General features: G+C 41.4%; 1 protein-coding gene across 1 annotated transcript in view; it reads right to left on the bottom strand.

Annotated features, from left to right (window-relative positions):
- Positions 1-17,468: 17,468 nt before the first annotated feature.
- CEP170 (centrosomal protein 170) overlaps positions 17,469-27,517 on the bottom strand; it is a 235,105-nt gene continuing 225,056 nt past the window's right edge. Inside the window, exons 16-18 of the mRNA XM_073560087.1 lie at positions 23,710-23,803; positions 19,312-19,363; positions 17,469-17,808 (exon numbers count right to left, since the gene is read on the bottom strand). Of these exons, the coding sequence (XP_073416188.1) occupies positions 17,525-17,808; positions 19,312-19,363; positions 23,710-23,803 (430 nt within the window). The 3' untranslated portion in view covers positions 17,469-17,524. The remainder of the gene's footprint in view (positions 17,809-19,311; positions 19,364-23,709; positions 23,804-27,517) is intronic.

The following is a 27,517-nucleotide window of genomic DNA, read 5'->3' as shown; positions in this document are numbered from 1 at the left end:
GAGTGGTGGGGATCTCCCAAGCCAAGCATAAGCAAGGAAATAATGGATTAAAAACACATGTGACATGCACATATGTGAACAGGTCGGTCGGACAGTGTTCACACCACCCACTGACTGAAACACAAAAAGAAAGCACAGAATGACAAGCGTGCAAAAATACTCTGTAGTAAAAAATATAACAGTAGTCAGCTAGTGCTAGTAGAAAGATAACAAATACAGGGTATTTAGTTGATACTTTTTTTGCAAACAATGTATACCAAGCTACTACACCTCAGCTGTAGATCTCTGCAGTTCATCCAGAGTGATCATGGGCCTCTTGGCTGCATCTCTGATCAGTCTTCTCCTTGTTTGAGATGAAAGTTTAGAGGGTCGTCCGGGTCTTGGTAGATTTGCAGTGGTATGATACTCCTTCCATTTCAATATGATCGCTTGCACAGTGCTCCTTGGGATGTTTAAAGTTTTGGAAATGATTTTGTATCCAAATCCGGCTTTAAACTTCTAAACTTCTAAAGTGCAGTTGGGCAAAGCATACTGCACACACGCGGGAGGCAATTTGAATGCGCACGTGCGAGACCTGTACATGGACAATGCTATTCACAGAACGGAATGCGTACAGCACGCCGATTTGGTGTGGAAAGAGGGACCAGAACCAACGCCCATCGGACCGGACCGAGGATATTTACATTCCGCGCGGGAGCAATGTAAAAGGTTTTTTATGGGGGATTCATGGGGAGTCGGGGTTTCACATGTAGTTGGGGAATGTATAGCTCACACTCTATTAAATGATATTTTTAGTTGATAGGCCAAAAAACTGGTGACAGATTCCCTTTAACGGAAATATAGGGGGTTTCCACGTTACTGATTGCACAAAGGCTCTAGAAAAGCGAAATAGCTCCTTACCCGCCAAAAGAAATTCCCAAATCCAAATATGCTCCTCCCTTCTGAGCCCCTCAGTATACCTAAACCACATATTGCATCCACGTTTGGCAATTCTGAAGCGATAAGAGCCTGCCTAACTTACGGGTGCATGCCTCCAGTAGCACGGGTTGGGCATAACGTACTGTTGACTGCAACGTACTGGTCACTAGATCGTACTGCTCACTACAACAGCAGTTTGCAATTTTCATTTGGCAACATTCATTGCTGTTTGTTTCTGGAAAATACCCATGGAGTCAAAATCGTCACTACACCTGTAGATAAATTCTCCAAGTGGTATAGTTTTCCAAATAGTCACTTGTGGGGGATTCTGCTTTTCTAGCAATTAGGGCTCTGTATATGGAGTCTGCAAACTGTTCTAGGAATATCTGCGCTCCAGGAAGCAAATAGCGTTCCACTCCTCCAGAGTCTCTCCGTATGCCTAAGTAGCACTGTACAGCCACATATGGAGTACTGCCACGTTCAGTAGAAATTGTGGGACAAATTTTTGTGCCTTTTTACCACTTCTTGTGTAAAAATGTAAAATCTGGGGCTAAAACAAAATTTTAGAGTTAAAAATTTAGTTATTTTGTCTTCACTGACCAATGGTTTAAAATTCTGTGACACACCTATGATGTCAATATGATCACTGCACCCCTATATTAATTCATTGAGAGGTGTAGTTCATAAAATGGGGTCACTTAAGGGGCGTTCTGCTGTTCTGGGCTCTCGTGGGCTCTCCCAGTGGGTCATGGCGCCTGCAAACCATAACAGTAAAATCTGGCACTCCTTGCCTTCTGAGCTTTGCACTGTGCCTGAAAAATATTTCTCGATTACATGTAAGGTATTGACGCACTCAGGAAAAAATGGTCCTCAGTTTGTTTTTAAAAAATTCCTATTAGCACTTAGAAAAATTAAAAATTTGGGGCTAAAACAACATTTTAGTGGTAAAAATGTAATTTATCCTTTCGTCACCGCTCATTGGTATAAAATTCTGTGAGGCACATGTGGAGTTAATATGATCACTGCTCCCCTAGATGAATTTATTGGGGGGGTGTAGTTTGGGAGTTTCTCCTGACATGTGCGCAAACTCATCATCAACTTCAAAAAACATCTGACTGCTGTGCTTGCCAACAAGGGTTTTGCCACCAAGTATTAAGTTTTGTTTGCCAGAGGGATCAAATACATATTTTTCACTGCAAAATGCAAATTAATTTATATAATTTATACAATGTGATTTTCTGAATTTTATTTTTGATATTCTCACAATGTCAAAATTATAGACTGCTCATGTCTTTGTCAGTGGGCAAACTTACAAAATCATCAAGGGATCAAATACTTATTTCCCCCACTGTATAGGGATTTCTGTTGTTCTGGCATCTCAGGCGCTCTGACATAGAACCCTCAAACCATTCCAGCAAAATCTGAACCCCAATATGGCTCTTCTTCCCTTCTGAGCTTTGCACTGTGCATCAAAAGTAGTATTCCCCTACATATGGGGTATTGGTGTACTTAAGAGAAATTGCACAACAAATTGTATGGGGCAATCTCTCTTGTTACCATTATGAAAATGCAAAATTTGGGGCTAAAAAAACATTTTTGTGAGGAAAATGTAGTTTTATTATTTTCACGGCTCAACGTTATAAACTTCTGTGAAGCAATTGGGAGTTCAAAGTGATCACCACACATCTAGACAATTTCCTTAAGGGGCTAGTTTCCAAAATGGTGTCAGTTAGAATCATAGAATTGTAGAGTTGGAAGGGACCTCCTGGGCCATCTGGTCCAACCCCCTGCTCAAAGCAGGATTCGCTAAATCATCCCAGTCAGATGTCTGTCCAGCCTCTGTTTGAAGACTTTCATTGAAGGAGAACTCACCACTTCTCGTGGCAGCCTGTTCCACTCATTGATCACTCTAACTGTCAAAAAGTGTTTTCTAATATCTAATCTGTGTCTCCTCCCATTCAGTTTCATCCCATTGCTTCTAGTCTTTCCTTGTGCAAATGAGAATAAAGTTGATCCTTCTACAATGTGACAGCCCTTTAGATATTTGTAGACAGCTATTAAGTCTCCTCTCAGTCTTCTCTTTTGCAAACTAAACATTCCCAAATCCTGCAACCTTTCCTCATAAGACAGGGTTTGCAGACCGGTCACCATTCTGGTCACTCTTTTCAGAACTTGCTCCAGTTTGTTGATGTCTTTTTTAAAATGTGGTGCCCAAAACTGGACACAATATTCCAGATGAGGTCTGACCAAAGAGGAGTAGAGGGAAATAATGACTTCACGTGATCTAGACTGTATGCTTCTGTTAATACATCCTAGAATTGCATTTGCCTTTTTTGCTGCTGCATCACACTGTTGACTCATATTCAGTCTGTGATCTATTAGTATACCCAAGTCTTTTTCACATGTACTGTTGCTTAGCCCTATTCCTCCCATTCTGTATATGCTTTTTTCATTTTTTTTGCCCAGATGTAGTACTTTGCATTTTTCCCTGTTAAAAACCATTCTGTTAGCTGCTGCCCACTTCTCCAGTTTATTTATATCTTTTTGAATCCTCTCTCTCTCTTCTCTAGTATTAGCTATCCCTCCTAGCTTTGTGTCATCAGCAAATTTAATCAGTTTACCCTCAATTCCTTCATCTAAATCGTTGATAAAGATGTTGAACAATACAGGGCCCAGGACAGAGCCCTGTGGTACCCCACTTGAGACATTCTTCCAACTGGATGTGTAGCCATTTACGACCACTCTTTGGGTCTGATCACTAAGCCAGTTATGAATCCACCTAACAGTTGCCTTGTCCATTCCATACTTAGTCATTTTTTCAATAAGGATTGTATGAGATACTTTGTCAAATGCTTTGCTGAAGTCAAGATATACTATATCTACAGCATTTCCTTGATCCACCCAATCAGTGATTCCGTCATAGAAGGAAATTAAGTTAGTCTGACATGACTTATTAGTTACAAACCCATGCTGACTCTGTTTAATCACTTCATTCTTACCCAGGTACTGACATACATGTTGTTTAATAATTTGTTCAAAGATCTTTCCTGGTATAGAAGTCAGACTCACCGGCCTATAGTTGCCTGGGTACACCTTCTTCCCCTTTTTGAAGATAGGAACAACATTTGCTCTTCTCCAGTCTTCTGGGACTTCTCCTGTTCTCCAAGAATTTTCAAAGATTATGGAGAGGGGTTCAAAAATTTCTTCTGCTATCTCCTTCAGTACTCTGGGGTGTAATTCATCTGGACCTGGAGACTTGAATTCATTTAGGTTAGCTAAGTGTTTCCTCACAATCTTTCTGTTTATAGATATCCTGGATTCTTCTATACCCTTAATAGGACAGTGAAGAACAGTTGATGTTACATTTCCTTTCTGAGAGAAAACAGATGCAAAATAGGAATTTAAAAGTTCAGCCTTCTCAACATCCTGTCTTACCATTTCATCATTTTCATCCTGTAAAAATCCTATAGCATCTTTGACTTTTCTTTTACTTTTGACATATCCCCAAAATCCTTTATTATTGCTTTTGACATCTCTTGCAAGCCTCAATTCATTGTCAGCTTTAGATAATCTGATTTGTGCCCTGCAGGTTCTGCAGATAGCATTATATTCTCCTTTAGATATGCCTCCCTCTTTCCATTTTATAAACACTTTTTTCTGCCTTTTTAGCATGTGCTTAAGTTCTGTGTTCATCCATCCTGGCTTCCTTAAATGCTTCCTATTCTTCTCTCTTTTCGGAATTGTTAACAATTGTGCTTTGAGAATTTCATTTTTCAAGATTTCCCATCCTTCCTGGACATTTTTGTCTTTAAGGATATCCAGCCATTGGATCCCTCCAATTCTCTTTCTGAATCCCTTAAAATCTGCCTTTCTGAAATTTAACCTTGACGTCTTCACCTTGACGTGTGGGTGGTTTCTACTGTGTAGGCACATCAGGGGCTTTTGAAACACGACAAGGTGTCCAATCTCAATTCCAGTCAATTTTGGGTTTAAAAAGTCAAATGGGGTGTGTGGCTTAGGCTCAGGTGATGTAGGTCACAAAAAGTGCGAGCTCCTGAGGTAAAAAAATCAAACTCTACATATACCGCAACTATTACGAATTTTTTCCTATTTTATTATATCTGGATTTATTAAGGAAATTTTAGGGCACATTTTGAGACTTTTTTTCCTAAATCGGATAATCCTAGGATTAGACATCCTGTTTGAAAGTTGACAGGTTATTAAGATTGCGTCTTCAGGTGTCTTGGCCCTGTATAAGAGTGATATCCTGAAGTAAATAAATTCTACAGATACCGCATTTATAAAGAATTTTTTTTCATAGATTTATTAAGACAATTTCAGGGCACATTTTAAGACATTTGTTGCCTTAATCAGATAATCCTGAGATTGGTTACCTCATCTGGAAGCTGACAAGTAACTAAAGGCCCCGTCTCACATAATGAAATCGTTAGCGAGATCGCTGAAATGTCAGATTTTGTGACGCAACAGCGATCTCGCTACATGTGACACATAGCGGCGATCAGCCCCCCCGCTGGACATCGCTGATCGAGCTCGAATGTCCTGGGCCATTTTTTCATCGTTGGCCAGCATGCATCACTGTTTCACGCCGACGAGCGACCTCGTTGGCGACGCAGAACTCAGGGATGCAGGCGTGAGTTGTCAGAAAAGCTGCTGTGACAAGGTACCAACGACCGCTGAGGTCGTTATACGGATCGCCATATCGTTGCTGCGTCGTTGAAGAGATCTGCTTGTTTGACAGCTTACTAGCAACCATGTAGCTACGCACCAACGATCCTTACCAGGTTGTATAGTTGTCGGGATCGCTGATGCGTCGCTATGTAAAAAGGGACCCTAAGACTGCGTCATCGATCCTCTCAGCTTTGCAGGGGTCTCAGTTACAGTTCCTATTGGTCTGCAGACTTTTCATGTACTTTACAAGTTCATCGTAGATACCTTATGATCAGGGTGACTGAGGAAACGAGGACACAGCTGGAGTATTTCACCGGGACCACGAAGCCTTTTGATGCAACGCGGCTGATAACGGAGATCAGCGAGGACAACAGCTTCTTCCATAAACAACAGCGTGGACTTTCCCTCGTGCCTACGCTCATAGACCGGAGGACCATCGATCTCTTCTGACCCCTTGGACACCGGGCACAACATCGATACAGAGCCTGTCACAGTCCGTACCGCCAACCTGCTTGTAACTGCTCCCCAGCATTTTCTTCCTGCTCGGTGACGTTATCGCTGATAGCGGACATTTTGTGACGAGGTTGGAGGGCACTGCAGGGGGAAACCTGACATCTTCCTGCTGATTTACTGTATGGGAGATAATTTTGGGATCCTATCGTCTCCTGTGCAGTGGAAAGTAGTGAGACATTATTGATATTAGTTAATTTAAGTTTATTATTTTACACTACATACCGCAGCTGATAACAGCGAGTAGCAGATTATTAGCGCAATTCTTTTTTATTTCTTGTACACCTAACAATTTCTCTCTTGACCCTTGGTGCTGTTATATCATCAAGGGTGTGAGAGATCATAGGTTTAAAGATTATAGCTATAGTTATTATAAATATCGCGGCTGATAACGAGTAATTGGTTAATAGCGCCATTATTTTTGATCTCTAGTGTGACTCCCAGTTTCTCTCCATTCTCCAGTTTATCTTTAGACCCTTACAGTTGATAAAGCTTTGAAGGATACTCCCTTATATTATATAATGTTGAACTATTATTTTTTCTTTCTTTAAAGAACTTAGCTCTTCTGATAATTGTGTAGTTTTGAGTAATACTGGTATTGTTGACAGTAGCCTATAAATATTGTGATATACTTTATTATATACTCTGTTCCTTCATACTAGAGGATACCTAATTTAATACCCTCCTTTTTACTTTTGTACCAAAGTTATAATTAGAAGAAGATTCTTTCAATTTAATGTTACTTACTCTTACATACACTGATACTACTGATGTACCAAAACTCAGAAAATAGGAAAATATAGTCAGTACAAGCCATATATAGGAATACTGGACACTTTAATTGGAGCAAATTAAAAGGCAAAGTTAATATAAATTTTTTTTTAGGGGTATACACACAATAAGTACATTCTTAGTTTAAAGCATATATTAAGCCCCGGTCACACACAGTGATCTCGCTAGCGAGGTCGCTGCGGAGTCACAAGTTTTGTGACACAACAGCGATCTCACCAGCGACCGGCCCCCCTGCCGGTTATCGCTGATCGTCCTGGAATGGCCAGGACATTTTTTTGTTCGCTGGTCTCCCGCTGGCCAGCACGCATTGCTGCGTGTGGCAGTGGGAGCCGGTGATAAGCGACGCTGCACGCTGGTTACCACAGTAAACATCGGGTTTCTAAGGGCCCCAGGGATCCCATCCACGTCGGATCGTTGGTGGGATTGCTGGGACATCGTTATGTTTAACAGTACCCTAAATCTCAAAAGGAAGATACTTCTTTCAAAATCCTGCAAAGTAAAAATTTAGGGAAGGAAAGTAAAAAAACCTCACAAACAAATTCCACCTCTAACATAAACCTCTTCTATAAAGAAGGAAGCGGGGGGATTGGGGTCAGAAATACTCTTCTTCCCATAACAACTCTGAAGAGGAGGATGATTATATTGATTCTTCTCCTAATCCTAGTCCAGGAAGAAATAGATTTAAAAAGGATCTAGATCACATCCACTCCATAAATAAACTAATCTGAGGCTAGGCAACTCCAATGCTGAAACTTTTATGTTAGACCTAGCAAAAAGAATGAGAGCATGGAGACAAATTTTGAAAAGCAAGCTAACATGTTCAAGTCTACTTTTGAAATGTTCAGTAAAAAACTAAATGAACACAAAAGCAGATTAGACATTATTGAAGAAAAAAACGGATGAAACCTTTAACAAAACCCAAGAAATAGAGGCAGAATTGTATAAACTTAAAAAAAAAATGGCAGATTTAGAGGACAGAAATCGAAGGAATAATGTCAAAATCAGGGGTATTCCGGAGAACATTACTCCAAACAATCTGTCAGACCATGTGAATAAGATATTTTAAGAAAGCGATCCCCACTCTCACTGATTCGGAGTTGATCATTGATAGGGTCCATTGATTACCCCGTCCTACACACATTCCCTCCAGACGTACCAAGGGATACGATCATACGTATCCACTTTTACAACACAAAAGAAAAGATATTGCAATTTCTGAAAGATGAGAAGCAATTTCCAAAACCATATAATAATTTAAAGGTATATGCAGACCTTTCTAAAGAAACTATAGAGACTAAGAAAAAAATCAGGGAAACCACCTCTTCCCTCAGGGACAAGGACATTTCATACAGTGGGGCTTCCCCCTGAAACTCCTCATTTTTTACAGAGGAAAAACAATCCCTATATTCACCCCTGGGGAGGGCCTGGATTTCATCGAATCATTAGGGGACAATGCTCACTCAAAAAAAATCCCTCCATCATATACTAATCGTTGACAAAATATAAATACGCGTAGCATTCATGCCTGTCTTTAAGAGGTTATTAATACCTTATGTTTACTTAAAATGTGTTATATCGTTCTGTATCTATATGTTTACACTACAAGAGGTTGTACCTGGAGCCTCTCTTGCATGAACTTTCCCCAAGAAAAGAAAGAACTCACAAGTTGGTGAGACTCCCTTCTTCCAGAGGACTCTAATTAGTACTGTTTAGTAGTATTTCTTTATTGTTTGACTGTTTGATTAGCTGATATCAAGTTTTAAGACATTTAAAGTCATTCAGTGTTTAATAAACAGGTTCTCTTTTTTTGAGCAGAACAAGCACACACCTAATTTGTTACACCCCAAAATAGTCATGAGCATTAAAAGGAATCTATCACCAGATTTTTGGCCTATCAACTAAAAACATTCCCTAACTACTTGTGAAACCCCGACTCCCCATGAATCCCCCATAAAAACCATTTATATTGTTCCCGCGCTGTATGTAAATATCCTCAGTCCGGTCCGATAGGCGTTGGTTCTGGTCCCTCTCTTCACCCTAAATCAGCGTGCTGCACACATTCCGCTCTGTGAATAGCGTTGCTCACATACAGGTCCCGCACGTGCACAGTATGCTTTGCCCAACTGCGGACAAAGCCGTGTGCATGCGCCGGAAGTTCTCGTTCATTTCCCGAAGAGATGCTGGAAACCACAATCCTCTTAATCCCCAAACCAAAATCAGACCCAACCAAAGTTACTAATTATAGACCTATCTCACTTATTATTTCCGACCTGAAAAATTTATTCAAAAATATTATCTAACAGATTGAAGGATCTTCTACCAGCCTAACAGATTGACCAAATCGGATTAGTTAAAGGACGTCAAGCAACGGATGGGACAAGAATAATACCATTAAACTAACCCAATCTTCAAAAACCCCGACAGCTATTATTACTGTAGATGCCGAGAATGCTTTTGATGATTTAAATTGGGACTATCTAAAATCTTCTCTTAGTAAATATAGTTCTTCGAAAAATTTCATTTCAACCAGCCCTATATATTAAACCAAAAGCTAGAATTTATTTGAATAATTATTTCTCAAATTTAGCTATTAATTTCTAAAGGGACCAGACAGGAATGCCCCCTCTCACCCCTTCTTTTCATTTTAGCAATTGAACCCCTGGCACAACTCATCATTCAAAACAAAGCTATAAAAGGAATCGAAACTCCATCCCGCGAATTCAAAATCAGCCTCTTCGCTGACGACATGACTTTAACTAATCCCCAGGATTCTCTTAAGGAATTACAAACCACTCTTAAGCTTTTCTTGGAAGCCTCTTATTTTAAAATCAATGAGAGAAAATCGAAAATATTACATTTCCACTTGAATGATTCCAAAATTAAAGAAATTAGTAGCAGCTAGAGTCGAGCTATGTTGGACAGACGAGATTGAGTATCTGGGTGTCACTATCTCTAGGATCATCAATTCTTTGATGTCTATCAATCTGAAGTTATTATCCAACACTATATCCAGTGACCATTCATATTTTGAAAGCCGGGATCTGTCTTGGTGGGGAAGGACTTTAGTGATTAAATCTTTTATCCTCCCAAACATTTTGTATATTTTTAGGACTCTTCCCCTTAAAATCTCTACTTTATATATTACCAGTATCCAGTCAACAATCAATTTGTATATATGGAATAAGAAAAAAGCAAGGACTCCCACTAAAACTCTATATAGGAGCAAGGCCTTCGGGGAATGGGTCTACCTAATATATCCGCTTTTTATTTGGCAAATCTTATAAGACAAAGCATTTACTGGGCTTCCAATGATGAAACACTGGCATGACTCGATTTAGAATACAAATTAAACAACTACAGACCTCCGAGGGAGATGCTCTTTAAACATCTACTCAACAAAAACCTCACACCCACAACCACCCCATTTTTGCGGCCACTATATACGCATAGAAGAAACTTTCAAAAAATAAAAAAGGCACCAATAAAACGAAATTGCTACTAAATTCCTCAATATCCCTAGCTATGACAGTCCAAAACATTACACCCAATCCTCTCTGGTTGGATAATATTAAAAGGATTAAATATATACCCGACGGGGAAAATTCGCCACTTTTAGTAACTTAAGGAAGGATTTTAAACTCCCTTCGTCAGCATTTACACACAACTTAATTCTAAAGGATCAGATTCAGAATTTTTTACTCAGCAAACCATTACTCTCGGAAGCAACCAATAACTTGTTAAGCAACGTTAAGCATAAGATCTTCTGGAGTAATCAAAGCATATATAAGTGGTTCAATGAGGACACAGAAATGACTAAATCTTCATATATGATTGAGTGGGACGAAGAATTAAACATCACTCATCTCCCTGAACAATGGGGAAAACGCTATCTTTTATTCATATAAATCAAATATTTCTTTGATACAGGAATCTTATTTTAAGATTCTAACAAGATGGTATTACACTCCAGCTCGTCTGTCACACATTAATCCAGTCAATTCACCCCTGTACTGGAGAGGCTGTGGTCGCTACGGGAGCCTTCTACATATGTTTTGGAAATGCCCCAAAATCAAATCCCTATGGGCTCAGGCCTTTAAATTGATAAATAGAATTCACGGCGGTAAAGTCACAATTACTCCACAAATGGATCTTTTGTCATTGGGTATGGAAAACGTAAACCCTTCATTGAGACCTATTACAATCCATATTTTTTTGGTCATCAGTTTGCATAGATCTTATGAGTATAGGTTTGCAATTGTTCATGTACTTGAGGAAAAAAGGAGCTGGATTCTCCTTTCTTCCTCAAGTACATTTCCTGGTGACTGGCGGAAACATGAATCACTGCTCGGGGTCCATGGAATCAAAGGCTTTTTCCGTGGAAGGGGTGAGCTGAAACACTTTTGTCTATTGTTGCAATTGTTCATGACTATTTTGATAAATATGTTAAGAAATGGGAGAAATGGTTGGAAATTTATCCGGAATCAGTGAATTAATGGAATGGTGTGCTAGCTCAATTCAAACTCAAATGTATTAAAATTGAGTGTTAATATGTATATGTTATATAGAACCTGCTAGGAGTTTTTAGTCCTCTCTGTTATGTTCCTTATCCTACCCTGACACCCTTCTTCCCCCTCCCTCCCCTCCCTTTTTTTCCTCCCCTTCCCTTAATATGTATGTTAAAATTCAATAAAAATTATTGGAAATGAAAAAGTCAAACGGCGCTCCTTCCCTTCTGAGCTCTGCCATGCCCCAAACAGTGGTTTACCTCCACATATCGGGTATCAGTGTACTCAGGACAAACTGCACAACTTTTGGGGTCCAATTTCTCCTGTTACCCTTGGGAAAACAACAAAAAATTGGATCTGAAATATTTTGTGAAAAAATTTAGATGTTTTCTTTTTTTAAAACATTCCAAAAATTTCTGTGAAGCACCTGAAGGGTTAAACTTCTTCAATGTGGTTTTGAGCACACTGAAGGGTGCAGTTTTTAGAATGGTGTCACTTTTGGGTATCTTCCATCATATAGACCCCTCAAAGTGACTTCAAATGTGATGTGGTCCCTAAAAAGATGGTGTTATAAAAATGAGAAATGGCTGGTCAACTTTAAACCCTTTTAACTTCCTAACAAAAAAAATTTGGTTCCAAAATTGTGCTGATGTAAAGTAGACATGTGGGAAATCTTACTTACCGTATTTTTCCGACCAGAAGACGCACTTTATCCCCCCAAAATTTTTTGGGAAAGTGGGGTGTGCATCTTATGGTCGCAATATACTAACCTGCGGTGCGGTGGTGGCAGCGGGCGGGGCTTTGCGGTGCGGTGGTGGCTGCGGGCGGGGCTCTGCGGGGCGGGGGTGGCGGCGGGCTGTGCTCCGGTGCAGGGGCGGCGGCTCCGCCGGCATTTCTTCGCAGCCCGGAGGCCCCCGCACATCCCTTGCTGGCCGCCGCCATGTTGCGGTGGCCTCCGGGAACATGGATGCCGGGAAGATGGCCGCCGGTCCGGGGACGGCGCATGCGCAGGTTCAGACCTCGTCCCGAGATCTCGGGGGGACGAGATCTCGTTGCCGAGATTTGAATCTCGTCCCCCGAGATCTCGGGACGAGATCTGAACCTGCGCATGCGCCGTCCCCGGACAGGCGGCCATCTTCCCAGCGTCCATGTTCCCGAAGGCCACCGCAACATGGCGGCGGCCAGCAAGGGATGTGCTGGGGCCTCCGGGCTGCGAGGAAATGCCGGCGGAGCCGCCGCCCCTGCACCGGAGCACAGCCCGCCGCCACCCCCGCACTGCAGAGCCCACCTGCCCCAGCACAGCCCACCTGCCCCAGCAAAGCTGCCCCTGCCCCCCCCCTGCCCCAGCACAGCTGCCCCTGCCCCAGCACAGCTGCCCCAGCCCCAGCACAGCCCACCTGCCCCAGCGCAACCAACCTGCCCCAGCACAGAGCCGCCACCGCACGAGCCTGGACCACTGAATGACCCCTGTGACTACTTCTCCACCTGTGCCGGATCCCTTCCGAGGTAAGCCGAATTCGGACTGTAAGACGGACCCCCATTTGACACATTATTATTTTTTTCCCTATTTTCCTTCTGAAAATTGAGGTGCGTCTTATGGTCCGGTGTGTCTTACAGTCCAAAAAATACGGTATGTATTTTGTGTGATATATCTCTGTAATTTAAGGGCATGAAAATTCAAAGTTGGAAATTTTCACCAAATTTCCATTTTTTTCACAAATAAATGCAAGTCATATCAATGAAATTTTACCACTATCATGAAGTACAATATGTCATGAGAAAACTCAAAATCACCGGGATCCATTGAAGTGTTCCAGAGTTATTACCTCATAAAGGGACAGTGGTGAGAAATGTCAAAATTGGCTCGGTCATTAACATACAAACCACCCTCAGGGGTAAAGGGGTTAAATAAACGTCAGCCATTTGTGCTTGAAAGCAAATAAATAAGTCCTCATTATTTATTTTTTCATTTATTGTCTTTATATACTTACAAAAGTATTTTAATAGTAAAGTGTATAATTCAACAAAAAAATCGAAATCATTTTAATAGGAAAAAAGTCAATATTTTCTATTGTTTAATTTACACAATAAGTTTCAGTGTTCATTTTCTAGTAAATTTACCCCTCCAAAACCCAAGAAGTCAGAAGTAATGCATCTAAATCCAAGAGGTCAGAAGTCATGCATCTTTTTTTCTGCTTTGTAATAAAAAAAAGATAAAAAAAGTAAAAAAAAAAAAAGTGAAAAGTAAAAAAAAATGATAAATATAAAATCAATAAATATTTCTATGGCCAAAAAAGAGAGATTAAATATTTCCAGTTCTTATCCTGTTTTACTTATTTATAAAGCTCAATTATTTTAAGACTTTACAATTGTAAAATAAAATCTTCAATTTAAATTGTATAACTTTTTACAGCACAGCCTGTAGCTATTGCTATTGGGGAACCTCAAACCCGTGGCCCTTGATGACCTTTTATCTGCCCCCCACCCGGTAGATTCCCAGGGACAGCAGTACTTAGGCCGGCAGCTGTATTTTGATGGTCAATGGCCCATTAATGTCTTCTTGCCCTGTGAGCAGGAGCACGCAGTGTTCACTACTGAGAGCTGAGGCGCATGCAATGAAAGATTATGTCCTGACACCAGTGTTAGCATCAGGATGTACTTTGTAGGTGAGGTTAACACGCAATTTGTATGGCCCCCAAAAGGATGGTATAAATATCCAAATTGCCTTGGCAGAAAAAAATTCCCACCTGTGCTATAAATGCACATTAAATAATACGCTTACAAATATTAATTAGTTGAATGCTTGTGGCTCAATGCAGCATCTTACCTTCAACACTACAACTAGTACAATCTGACACAAAAGGATGGTTTCATTCACTTTTTTTTCATACACCCCACAACAATAAAATTGCAACTCCAAGAAGGAAAAGTTGTACAATTATAGAAATGACAGGATGGATAAATATGTTAATGTTTTAATTATGAAAAAATAGAAACAAAATTTTCAAAACATCTGTATTTATTCAGTATTGTGTAGCAGCGGCCCGCACAGAAATCCCTGAACTTGCATGCCTTGGCTGTTGTCAGTGAGGTTATTATAATAGTTGTCACGTCGAATGCAACTGGGTACCAAAATGATCAAGATCTGCTGCTGGCAGCTTCCTTTGCACTTGTTGACCAATGACATCAAAGATGTGCCAGATGGGAGACAAGTCCGGAGATCCTGCAGGTCATGGTAACAAATTTAGGCCATGCAGGCTGCTCACAGTAGCACGAACTAACATACGGCCTGACGTTATGATGAAAAACAGACTCTGGGTCACCATGAAGAAATGGCCATGCCACTGGTTCCATGACCAAAATAATGTAACACCAAGCCATGTCACTGGTTCCATGACCAAATCAATGTATCACCAAGCTGTTAGTGACCTGGAAAGACTAGAGAGGTCTTAAATTAGAAGTTCCCTCGTGAAGGCCTCTTTGTGGCATTACCCACGTGGTCTCCAAACCAATCTACAGCTATCAACGAGAGACTAATCGCCGAAGAGGATAGACCTCCATTCCAATCTTGACTTGCACCATGATAGTCTGAGAGTGGTGGCTTGTGGTCAATGGAACACATGTACCTGCATGTCTGGTTTAGTAGCCCAGTATTGTGCAATTGCATTCTGATGGTTTATGTGGGCAATATTTGACACCTTAGGCTTAGTATCTGATGTCCAAAGCAACCTGCTGTACAGAAAGGATCAATTGCAGAACCAGTGGTACAGACGTTTCTCCACAGTGTCCCAGGAGCTGTTTTACAACATGACAGTACCATACTGTATGTTGCTTGTTCTACTCTATACTGCCTGCATGATCTAAACGTGCTGTTGCCTGAAACGTCTCCTGCTTGGTTTTCCATAAAACACATCAGCAGTGGATCCTAATGATTTGCCACCATGCATTCAGAGTAGGAGAATATTCCTCACACAACCATAAATAACCTCCTTGATAGCAAACAAGGTTTGTAAGTGTAAGAATTTGTGTATGGCTCTCATACCAGATACTAAATAAATTGAGATACTTTGAAAATTTTGTTTACTGCTAACATGACTATCCATCCTGTGATTTCCATAATTCCATAACTTTCCTTATTTCATGACTTTCCTTTTTGATGTCAAAACTTGAATGTTGAGTTAATTTTATAGATATGAAAAATCAAAGGATCACAGACATAAAAAAAAAATCAATACTAAAGTTCTTAATTAGTGATGAGCGAACGTACACAGATAAGATGTTATCTGAGCGTGATCGAGTGTTATCCAAGTATCTTGGGCGTGCTTGGATAATATGTACAAGTCCCTGCGGCTGCTTGTTTTGCAGCTGTTAAACCTTCTCAACATGTGGGGATTTTGTCTAATTCGTAAACAGTGCAGACTCAGGCGTTGTTTTGACGATGCGGCGACCGGAACAAATTGCAACACGTTGCATTCAACGCAGGTCGCTGCATCGTCAAAACGACGGAAGCAGACGCATCTGCATACATCCGCACGGCCTGCGTACCCAATGTTAAAGATAGGTATGCAGGCAGCATGCAGACGTAGGCGGAGTTGACCGTAGGTGCGGCAGGGCGGAGCTTAACGGAGGAAGTCCGCCGTCCTCCGCAGCTCTTCCAAACGCTAGTGTGAAACTAGCCTTAGGGCATGTTCACACGTGGCATTTTTGCTATGTATTTTGTGCAGCATTTTTGGTGTACAAAATACGCAGTGTTTTACAGTACCAACATGAGCTTTCTGAAATCTCAAGCACATACTGTGCTTTCTTTCTGTGCGTATTTTGAGCATTGCTGTGTTTCTGACAAGACAAAGCATGTCAATTCTTTCAAGGTTTTAGCAGCACTTTTCACCAATTCAAATTAATGGGTAAAAAACGCGAAGTATGGAACATACGCACATATTGTAGGTAGTGTTTCCATGCTACCACTGTGGTTTTTGGTGCAGAATAAAAACTGCAAAAATGTGAGGATATCTTGAGACTGGACAGACTTAAAATGTGTAAGAATTATCATAATGGTTCCCGCTGTTCGATTTGATTTCGGGCATGGTTAGACTATGTAGACTACGTAGTGTAAGTTTACCCCACTGTTACTTACTTTGTTGCCGAAATGTGTCCCACTGGCACATTTTTTGCCGAATAGTTTCACAAAACCACACACCCTTTTCGGACAAGGAGACGAAAGTATGTGAAACACATGTGACATAAATATGTTGCAAGTCATGAAAGACAGTGTTTTGGTGCAAACTGGGCCAGAATTCTTGCATATTATATTCTCCTTGATGTAATTGAAATATCCTGAGCAAAATCTCTTAATTTCTTGTATACATGAGAAAAAATTGCAGGGGGTCAAAATTTTTAATTTTTTTGAACAATCCTTTAAAATCTACTGATTACAAACATTTTGCATACAATTTTTTTCCAATATATAACCACTGGTTAGCTTTGGATTTTCAGCAATTTCATCAGGAAAATTGTTGCATTTAAAGTAAACTATAAATATAAGGAAGGATTTTTTTTTCATAATCTAAAGTGTGCTTGCACAAATAGGTTATATCATCTAATCTAAAAGGTTATATAATAAACATCACAGTTGGGTTATATACAGCTTTTGTGTTAACGTATATACCACCATAATAAATGGTAGGAACCGGGGCACTTTTCAAGTTTGTTTAGAAAAAGGGCATTACATGTAGAATAGGTTTCTAAAAATGAGATTTTATCTACTGCTATCAAAAATCTGTTTAATGTCATCTTCTATAATCATGTCAGGTTGAAAATACTTGCTAAATACTACAGTGCCCCATATACAATAATCCCACAACATACTCACCTACCGGGCTGGCGCTGGTCCGCTGACGTGACACAGGCATTGCTGGAATGGTGCCGGTTCGGGAGGCGAGTATGTGTTGTTTTTATTCAACATGGGGCGCTGTAACGTTTAAGAAGCGGTAGTCCAGTAGTGGACAAACCCTTTATTGTACTATAGTATAAGAGTTACATGCAGAAAACTGAAACCAGTATTGTATCACTTTATTTTCAGTTTTGTGTTAGTGATTTACACAAGAACATCTCTATTCATGTAAAGTCGAATCTTCTTTGCCATCAGGATTGAACCTATTCAATGTTAGACCAAAATGAGAGTTAGCCTCAGCAACATCCGTGTCCGAAGAAACAAGAGGAATGTTTTGTCGACTGGTTCTGCTTTCCCTTTGACAATGGCTTGATAGTGCTGAAATGGCAGTGTGTGTTGAAGAACTTTGTCTGAGCTTTGACGGTACTGTGGGGAGTGAAGTACCAAATCCTAGGGCACTCTGGGCATCAAGTGAACCTTCTGGATCGACCATTGCATTAATTACTTAAACAAAAACAAGAAAAAGAAGAAGAAAGAAAGTTATGCAGTTAAATTTGTTAGTTATGTCAGATTCTATTTAGCAGTAAATGGTCTGATTAGTTTAATATCAATAACGAAAGCAATTTAATAAATTAGACCCATGGACCCGTGGCTGTGCCTTACTTCTGTGAGATCAGCGCTGTCATTCCCTAAGTTAAAAAGTGTCAAAACTAACATCAAGGATTTCTAAAAGGAAACTGTTCATGCGCATTTATTTCCTTTGCATAATTTACTCTATAGCCATGAATAGTGTATTTAATAATAAAAAAAAAACAACAAAAAATGTAATATTCACAAATGCCGCTGAAAAAAAAGTTTCAGAACATATTGCCGGACTAACCTTTGTGTTTGGAAGGTTATTAAAAGGATCTATTCTAATTTACTGAAATATTCAATTATCTAAACAGAATTTAAGTTCCAAAAAGAAAGGCAGCACACTCCATGACCCCGATTCATCAAAGAAATTATACCAGAATTTTTGCGTAAACCGCTTTGAAAAAAGTTTCTTTTTTCATGCGCAGCTCGGAGTGGGTCAACAGTTATGATAATTTCATTGGGTTCCATAGGTTAGGAATCGCATGTACAGTGGATATAAGATGCCAGGTTTTTGTCATGTAAAAATCTCATACCATGAAGAATAATTTCAGAACGATCTCCACATTTAATGTCACCCATATGCTGTGCAAATCCATTTAGAAACAAAAGTGAATCATTTTGAGAGAGAAAATAAAAATACCAAAACAAATCATGTGTTCAGAATTACCCAATCATATTTACTTATGTTATAGTAGTCAGTACACAGTCGCCATCATTTACAGTAATTCTAATTAACCCCATATAATGTTTAGCTGTTCTAGTAGGATTTTCCTGACATTTACTGAGTTGCCTTTTACAGCAAAAGCTATGGTGCGTAAACAGCTTATAACACAGCAAAGGAATCTCATTGTTGAAAGTTCTCAGTCAGGAGAAGGGTTCAAAAAAATTGCAATGCATTAACTAAACCATGGAACACTGTGAAGACGGTCATCCTGAAGTGGGTTAAATTAGGCACAACAGTAGCATTATTACAGACTGGACGTCAATTAAAAATTGCTGAAAAAAAAAAAGAAAGTTAGTGACTTGCGGCGTAGGTCGGCAAGAAAGAAGCATCTTAAAAAGTCTGGCTATATTTTGACAAAATCTACATTAAGTGTTATGGTCTGATAAGCCAAAGGTTGAACATTTTGGCCAGAATTAATTTAAATATATGTGTTGGCTGCAAAGCCAACCCTGATTTTTTGGCAGCGCAATATGAGAATTCACAAGTCTGCCGCCAAAGCGTAACTGCAGACATTCCTGAATAACCTGGACAACCACTCTAACAATAGTGACATGTCGCTTCGCTTCTCCTTTTTTCCTCCTGAGATGTAAGAACAAAGCTGTCAGGATATTGATACATCTGAATTGACAAATTATTAACTTAAATACCTTGTAACTGTTTTTCTATTCGCTTCAGTTCTTGCAGTATTGATAAAATTTCCTGTGCAGAAAAACAAAACAAATTACTGAATATTCCATATAATTAACACTATTGGGTGCTATCATGGCCTTTTGTACAAAAGTGTAATTGTTCTAAGACATTATTTTTTTTACTCATGTATTGACATTACTTGCATCATATCACTTTAATTGCACAGTTATTGGGTAAATCAGATTGTTGCTAAGCAACCTGGATGAAGGTAGATTGCGAAGCGAAATCGCCCTTCTTCAAAACACGCTTTACTGCTTGGGCCAGATTGTTAGATGTCTACTCCTAAGGTAAGGTGAGATATCTTTATGTAGCATATTGTCTCCTGGACTCAGAGGTGTGCAGACGTGCCTGTCTGCTCTCTGCCAGACTGTGGAGACAATAGGGCGCCTTGCTAGTGGCAGCCCATTGCAGCAGCTATTATTTTATTTTATTTTGTTTGTTACAGTCTTTTATACCTTTCCTGATGTCTTTTTGGACCTCTAATTTCAACCTTGGATCTATGCAACGTTTTCATCTCGTGGATTGCGACGTTCCTGCACGCTGGTCTGCTGTGGGATGGAAAATGCAGCACACCCCCATACTTTCTACTGCTGCCGGGCACACTGCATATGGTTTTTACCCGGATCCTCCACTACCACCCACAAGTCCCCTGCTGGCATGGCCACTTTGGGGTACGCAATATGGTCCATCTCAGCTAATACTACCGACGGATGTATGCTGCTGCCCACAGCCTGTGTCAGTGATACAGCCATATGTGCTTAGCGGAGAGCACCGTATACAGTATGCCACGGAGAGGTCTCCCGGGATGGATGGAATCACTGATCGGATGGTTGTCCCTAGGTCTGTCGCTAATCGAGTAGTGTATTCAAGGAGTCGTCTTCTGGAAATGCGCAGGACAAAGTCTTCTCCAGCAGTTGCAATACCACATGTTCCACGGGAAATGAGGAGACCTTTCAGAGGTTGCAGAGCAGGCAAGAAGACCAAGTCCTGGAGGAGAAGGTTTAAACCTGCAGTCCCATCCATCATCATGGGTAATGTACGATCGCTTGGTAACAAGTCGGATGAACTGCTGGCTCTGAGTAAGACCCGGAAGGAGTTCAGGGAATGCAGTCTCATGTGCTTTACAGAAACCTGGTTGCATGAGGACGTCCCGGATTCAAGTATATCGGTACCGGGGTTTCAAATGGTTCGGGCTGACAGGGACAGAGTGAAGTGCGGTAAGAAGAAGGGTGGAGGAGTGATACTGTACATTAACAACAGATGGTGTAATCAGGGGCATGTAACAGTAAAGGAGAGACATTGTTGCCCAAACATTGAACTATTAGCAGTGGGCCTCAGGCCTTACTATCTGCCTAGAGAATTCTCTCTTGTTATTGCAGTGGTGTCGTATATACCACCATCTGCAAATCCAGAGGCAGCTGGGGATGTACTGTCTGGGGTGATTGCCCGGCTTCAGACGAAACACCCTAACTCTCTAACTGTCATTTCTGGGGATTTTAATAGAGCCAAGATCTCATTACCAAAATTCTATCAATATGTCAAATGTTCTACAAGGGACAATTATATATTGGATCTCCTCTATGCCAGTGTTAAGGATGCTTACTCATCATCTGCATTGCCCCCCCTGGGGAAATCTGACCACAATCTCATACTATTGTCTCCAGCTTATCAACCAGTTGTCTGCAAACAACCAGCGACAATTAAACGGATAAGGAAATGGTCTCCGGCAGCTGAAAAGACTTTACAAGACTGCTTTGAATGCACAGACTGGGAGGTGTTATGTGCCAGGGAACCTAATGATGATGTTAATGAGGTTACCAGGAGAGTTACTGATTACATCAACTTTTGTACTGACAATATTGTACCTATTCATGAGGTTCGGTGTTTTGCAAACAATAAGCCTTGGATTACAAAAGAATTGAAACATCTACTAAACAGGAAAAAAAAAGCTTTTGAAAGGAAGGACAAGGAGGAAATGAAAATTGTTCAGAGAGACTTAAAGGGGAAAATTAGGATTGCCCGTGAAGCATTCAGAATTAAATTGGAAAATAAATTGTCACATAACAACTCCAGAGAAGTGTGGGCTGGAATGAAGCTTTTGACTGGGTTTAAGGCAAGGTCAGATCAGGGGGGTGGGGGGCTGATCATGGCTAATGAAATGAATGTTTTTTTCAACAGATTCAACAATAAATGTGCCATGTCAACAGAGGAGAGGGCCGGGGAGAGACGAGCAATATCAACTGGGGGGAGGAAGTCGGAGTCTTTCTTGATCTCCGAAAATGATGTGAGGGAACAGTTTAGTAAGCTGGTCATGGGTAAAGCAGCAGGGCCTGATGGTATCTGTCCACGTGTCCTCAGAGTGTGTGCGAATCAGTTGTGCACTGTCTTCCAGCACCTGTTTAACTGGAGCTTACAATCACAGAGAGTACCAGTTCTATGGAAGACTTCTTGCCTGGTGCCGGTTCCCAAGACTACCTTCCCGAGCTCCCATAATGACTATAGACCGGTGGCCTTAACATCGCATGTGATGAAGTCCTTGGAGAGAATTGTACTTGCCTACTTGTGTCCGAGGGTGTCTGCTTTTACGGACCCCCTTCAGTTTGCGTATCGGCAGAGTCTGGGGGTGGACGATGCTGTAGCGTATCTACTACAAACAGTACATTCCTTTTTGGACAATGATAGAACCACTGTGCGTGCCATGTTCTTCGATTTCTCCAGTGCATTCAACACCTTACAGCCACTATTATTACGTAAAAAGCTGGTTGAAATGGCGGTTGATGAGGGACTAGTGAATTGGATCATTGATTATCTGTCGGACAGGCCACAGTTTGTGAGGTTGGGGGCGGCCGTATCGGATAGTGTGCGGAGTAGTGTTGGAGCCCCTCAGGGAACGGTGCTGTCGCCATTCCTTTTTACGTTATACACAGCTGATTTTCAGTATAAATCAGACCTTTGTCACCTTCAGAAGTACTCTGATGACTCAGTGATAGTCGGAGGTATTGAGAGAGACCGGGGGGAGGAGGAATACAGAAGGGTGGTTTTGGACTTTGTTGACTGGTGCCAGGCTAACCATTTAGAACTCAACGTAAAGAAAACCAGGGAGCTGGTGTTGAGTTATGGAAGGTGCATGAAGGATTGCTTACCTATCACTATTGATGGTCAGGATGTGGAGATGGTGGAGAATTTCAAATATTTGGGGGTTCACCTGGACAGCAAGCTTGATTGGAGGTGCCATATGGAGAAGGTTTGCAAGAAAGGGATGAGTAGACTTTACTTCCTAAGGAAGTTAAGGTCGTTTAATGTGTGTAGCAAAATGCTTGAAATGTTCTACCAATCCATTGTGGCGAGTGCAATCTTTGATGCAATTATATGCTGGGGTAGTAGTGTGCGCACAGCTGACGCGAATAAGCTGAATAAACTTATCAAGAAGGCTAGTGCGGCGGTGGGTCTACAACTCAGGACTTTCGAGGAGGTATTAGAGGATAGAATTACTAAGAAATGCAAGGCTATAATGAGCAACAATACACACCCGCTCTATGAACTGTTTGCGAAGCAAAAGAGCACATTCAGCAAGCGTCTACTCCAACTAATGTGTAAAAAGGAAAGATATAGAAAATCGTTTGTTCCGACAGCTGTGGGGATGTTTAACAAATGTATAAGTGTAAAGCATCCCAAGACTAAATGAAGTTCAAAGTGTATGGGGGGGAATTGGTGAGTTACAAGTACCAGTCTATCCGCATCTGCTGTCCATATAGACTTATTTTGTAAAGTGTGTATTGTTCTTGTAATGTTCTTGATCTTTGTTCTGCTGCTGTAATACTGTAATTTCCTCCGGGATCAATAAAGTTTATCTAATCTAATCTAATCTAATCTAAATATTGACCATTTGTTTATGATTTGTGTTATAAGGAGGTCATTTGTACTTCAAACTAGGCTCGCTGGATTCATCTCCTTTTCGCATCCTAAAAATAGGTCATCAATGAAAAAGTAGTGGACAACCTCTTTAATGTCACTCCAGAATACTTTCAGCCAGTGGCAGCTTTTTTGCTAAATGGAGAGGATGGCTGCTATTAGGTTATAAGACCACTGGTTGGTTTATGCTACACACTTCTTTATAAGTTACCAAAACGTACACATATTCCCCCTACCGCTCCCCTAAGAGCACTTCAGAAGTGCAGTTATCCATCAGGCAGTGGATCTCAGATTGCGCTGATTCCAACCCAATTCCATCTATAGATTTGTCGATGACAGTAAGAATTTTTTCGCTATTGGGATATACTGGACCCTGAAGTAGTAAGCATACAGTGGACATAGACTGATTTAATATGGATTGACAATTACAAAGAGAAACATACCGTGCATGACGTTTTTAATATAGGCACTTCACTCTCTGATCTTAGTTTTTTTTCTATCTCATCCCAATTCCTTTCTTTGTCTTTAAATAACAGTCTGAAATGGAAAGATAAAATACCTGTAAACAGCGTTCAATCAGACTTAAATCAGCGTGACCGTCTAAGTTGGTTGAAACAACCATTTAATATATATAAATATTAGAGTAGATATATAGTAATGTGTATGAATGTCGTGTAAGCAAGTACAGGAGGGTGGGAAAACTTAGTTCTAGGGTTATGCCCATCTCTCGTGGTATTCCATGAATGTCTGAGGATTGTAAGCTCTTTCTTGATCCCAGTCTAACCTGAGGAGGTGGCCACCACAGCATCCCAATGGCAAGGTGGAAGTGTATGGAGAGGCTCTATCCATGGTAAGCAGGGTCTAGCTTGTGTCTCACGCTTACACATCCTTTCCACAGAGATTCTTTATAGTTTAAATGGGTTGTCAGAAACCTAACTGAATTTAATATGATTATTTACTTAAAAAAAAACTAAGCACTTTTCTAACATATACATACATGAATTCAAAATCCCTACCTTCACTCTCTATTCCAACTTACTATGAGTGTTTTTTTTTCTTACATCCAATAACGTTTCCTTTGAGTCTCCCAGCATACACTGGGGATTCTCAAACGAGACATCATCAGGGGGATGGTGTGGTAGTAACTGCCACAGCTTCGGTCCCCACTCTGAAACGGATCGTCATCTGGGACAGCCCTTCCAGGGACTTGGTTATTCCCTGCTATACTGAGCATGCTCCGGATATCAATACTCACGCACGTTCAGTATGCTGTCACTGTTCACCACTGTGCTACTGTTATTGTGCACTGACAGTGCACTCGATCACCGCCTGTAAAGAAAGCAATGCTTCATCATGAGAGTGCTCTATTGCTGGCTCATCGCTTCTCTTTAGAGCCGGCGTGACAGCGCACTGTCAGTGCACAGTGCACAATAAAAGTAACAGTGGCGAGCAGGAACAGCATACTGAATAAGCCTGAGTATTAACAACTTAAACATGGTCAATATAGCAGAGAATAGCCAAGCCCCCCAAAGGGCTGTCCCTTCATCAGACGCAAAAAAAAATAGGAAGATAGAGTAGAGAGGGAAAGGTAGGGATTTATTAATTGAAGCAAAGTGAGAAGTGATTAGCTTTACTTTTTTTTTTTTTAAACAATAAATAGATATTAATATTAAATTCAGTTGGGTTTTGGACAACCCGTTTAATAAAGTCTGATACTGCTAATAACATCACATCCATTGCAATCATTCAGTAGTGTAGTAAACTACATTTAGGAACATATCATTAAGGCTGGATTCACATTAGTGTTTTTGCACGTAGCGTATTGTGCGCTATCGGTCGCATGCACTATGCGCCCCTATGTTTAACATGGCAGGCGCATGGTCTAGCGCTTGCACGTGTTCATGTGCGATTTCGTGCGCATGCGCTTTTTCCAGGTGTGCGCCTAGACGCACTAGACGCTACATTTTGCATTATTTGTTCGCCCAACCTCGTCAAAAAAGCGTATGCGCACGGAATGCGCCAAAAAAACACATTACAGTCTAAGGGGTTGCTGGCGTGCGCTTGGTCATGAGCACATGCGCTTTTTGAGTAAACAATGTCTAGACACTGGTTTAAACCACACCCTACACAACCAACATTGTTTGGGGGAGTAGTGTAGATAAAAAGAAGGTGTTTGCACTGGCAGAACAATACTCTACAGATAGCCTGGAACAGAGAACAGCAGCCATTTCAGAGAGAAGCAGCAACTTCAAGAATGTGAGTATTCTAAAAAACCTAATGTCTGCCTGTCCTTTAAATGTATTATGTACTAATGCCTTTTATTTTGTTTCATTGCAGCATGTCTTCTGGGGATGAATATCGGCCGTCCCTGGGTGAACTGGCCCAAGCAGAGCGTGAAGTGAGTATCTTCCTGCCCTACATTTTGGGTAAGTATTGGCTGCTGTATCTACAGACATGTGGCCAATTTATTTTTTTTCTTTTTCAGACCTCATTGTCGAAGGCAAGTGAGGCCGAACAGCAGGAGCAGCCAGTCCAAGTGCCGGCGGGGAGAAGGGTTGTAAGTATAGACTGACTGAATGTCCTTTTTTTTTTTTTTCCTCCTGCCTTTTTGTCTGTTCTTTTTTTATCTTCAATCTTTCCTCTTTTCTGTACTGTATCTTTCTCTATCTTTTTCATTTCCTAATCCTTCAAAGTTTCTAATGTTTTTCTTTATTTTCTAGGCTCCCCAACAGGATGAAGAAATCACCCTAGACAATGAAGCCCTAATCAACCTAGTCCAGGAGTGAGTCCCGTTGTGGAACAGTCGTGATCCGCAGCACGTGGACAAGGTGGTGACCCGGCAGCTCTGGAATGAGGTGGCCACAGTGATGATGGATGGCTGGGGCACCGCCTGTCAAAGGGTCCGCAAGGATTTTCGCAAGTATTTCAATGCTCTGTGATGCCGCAGTCACCTTGGCCGTGATGATAAAGGTGTGTGTCATGCTAGATATAGTCTAGCATGATACACAATTGTGTTATCATGGTCAACAATGAGTGCATTGTCTATTGTATTGTTTTGTGATGCCGCATTGACTGTTGGCCATGTTCACACAGGTGTGTGTGATGATAGATTTTGCCATCAGTGCATTGTATAATTTTTTTTCTTTGTTTTTCACACAGTGAACAAAGTCAGAACCCGTTGGCGCTTGATGAAGGACCGCTTCAACAGGGATGTTCGTGATGATGGCCAGGTTCGCAGTGGTTCAGCGGCAAGGACCAGAAGAAAATACCGCTATTATCGGGAGTTGGCGTTCCTAAGACCGGTCCCTTGCCACCAGAGCGTAAGTATTTTGTTGTATTGTATTGTTTTTTACTCTGTGCTTTTCTATTCCACAGCAGTTGGCACTTGTAAATGCATGATACTAATATTTTTCTTTTCTTTTCACAGCACCTGAAGCAGCACCCTGAAACCTGTCCCTGGAGCGGTCCTTCATCGAACGACCTCGGACCCGTCCCAGCCATCCGACAGCCAGGAAGCATCTTGCAGATCGGCAACACAAACAACTGTAGACCACTAAGCTGGTATGTCAGGTCTTCCCCTGTCCCAGGTCTCTGCCACTGGTTTTGTGGGCACTTCCCGCCAGCGGCAGAGGGCCTCGGACAGGAATGTCATGCCTGAGTTCATGCACTTGAGCACGGCCTTTCAGAACAGCCTCAAGACGGTGGCAGACAGAGTGGAAAGCGGTTTTGCCCTCATGGAACGTGGTTTTAACCACATGGACCCCCGCTTCCACTCTGTCGACAGTCACCTTGACCGTCTGGAGGCTGACCTCCACAGACCAGTGCACCATTTTTTCAGCAAAATTGAACGGGCCATAGCGGAACACCTTAGTCCTGATCAACAGCTGAATGTGATGCAGGCCTGCAACACTGCTTACTTGCAGGCTTTGCAGCAGAATCAGTACGGGCAGCAGTCAGTGGTGTCATTTCCAACTGTGCCACCACTGACTCGCTTCACCATACTACCGACTTCTGCTGCATACCACTGCACGGCCACCTCCATTCCAAGCCAAGCCGGACACCATTACACCACCCCAAGTCCGAGTGCTGCTGGACACAACCACCGCAACCACCATGGTAAGCGCTGCTCCTGTCTGGAGCACCACCACCACTCCTCCTAGGAGCATCACCACTGCCACCGCTCCTCCTGCTGGGAGCACAACCACCACTCCTCCTGCTAGGAGCACAACCACCACTCCTCCTTCTAGGAGC

This window comes from Dendrobates tinctorius, unplaced genomic scaffold, assembly GCF_039654945.1.
Source record: "Dendrobates tinctorius isolate UK_male_01 unplaced genomic scaffold, ASM3965494v1 ptg000293l, whole genome shotgun sequence".
NCBI classification, from domain to species: Eukaryota; Metazoa; Chordata; class Amphibia; order Anura; family Dendrobatidae; genus Dendrobates; species Dendrobates tinctorius.
Note: the sequence above shows the minus strand (reverse complement) of the source record. Positions and strands in the feature narration are given on the sequence as shown.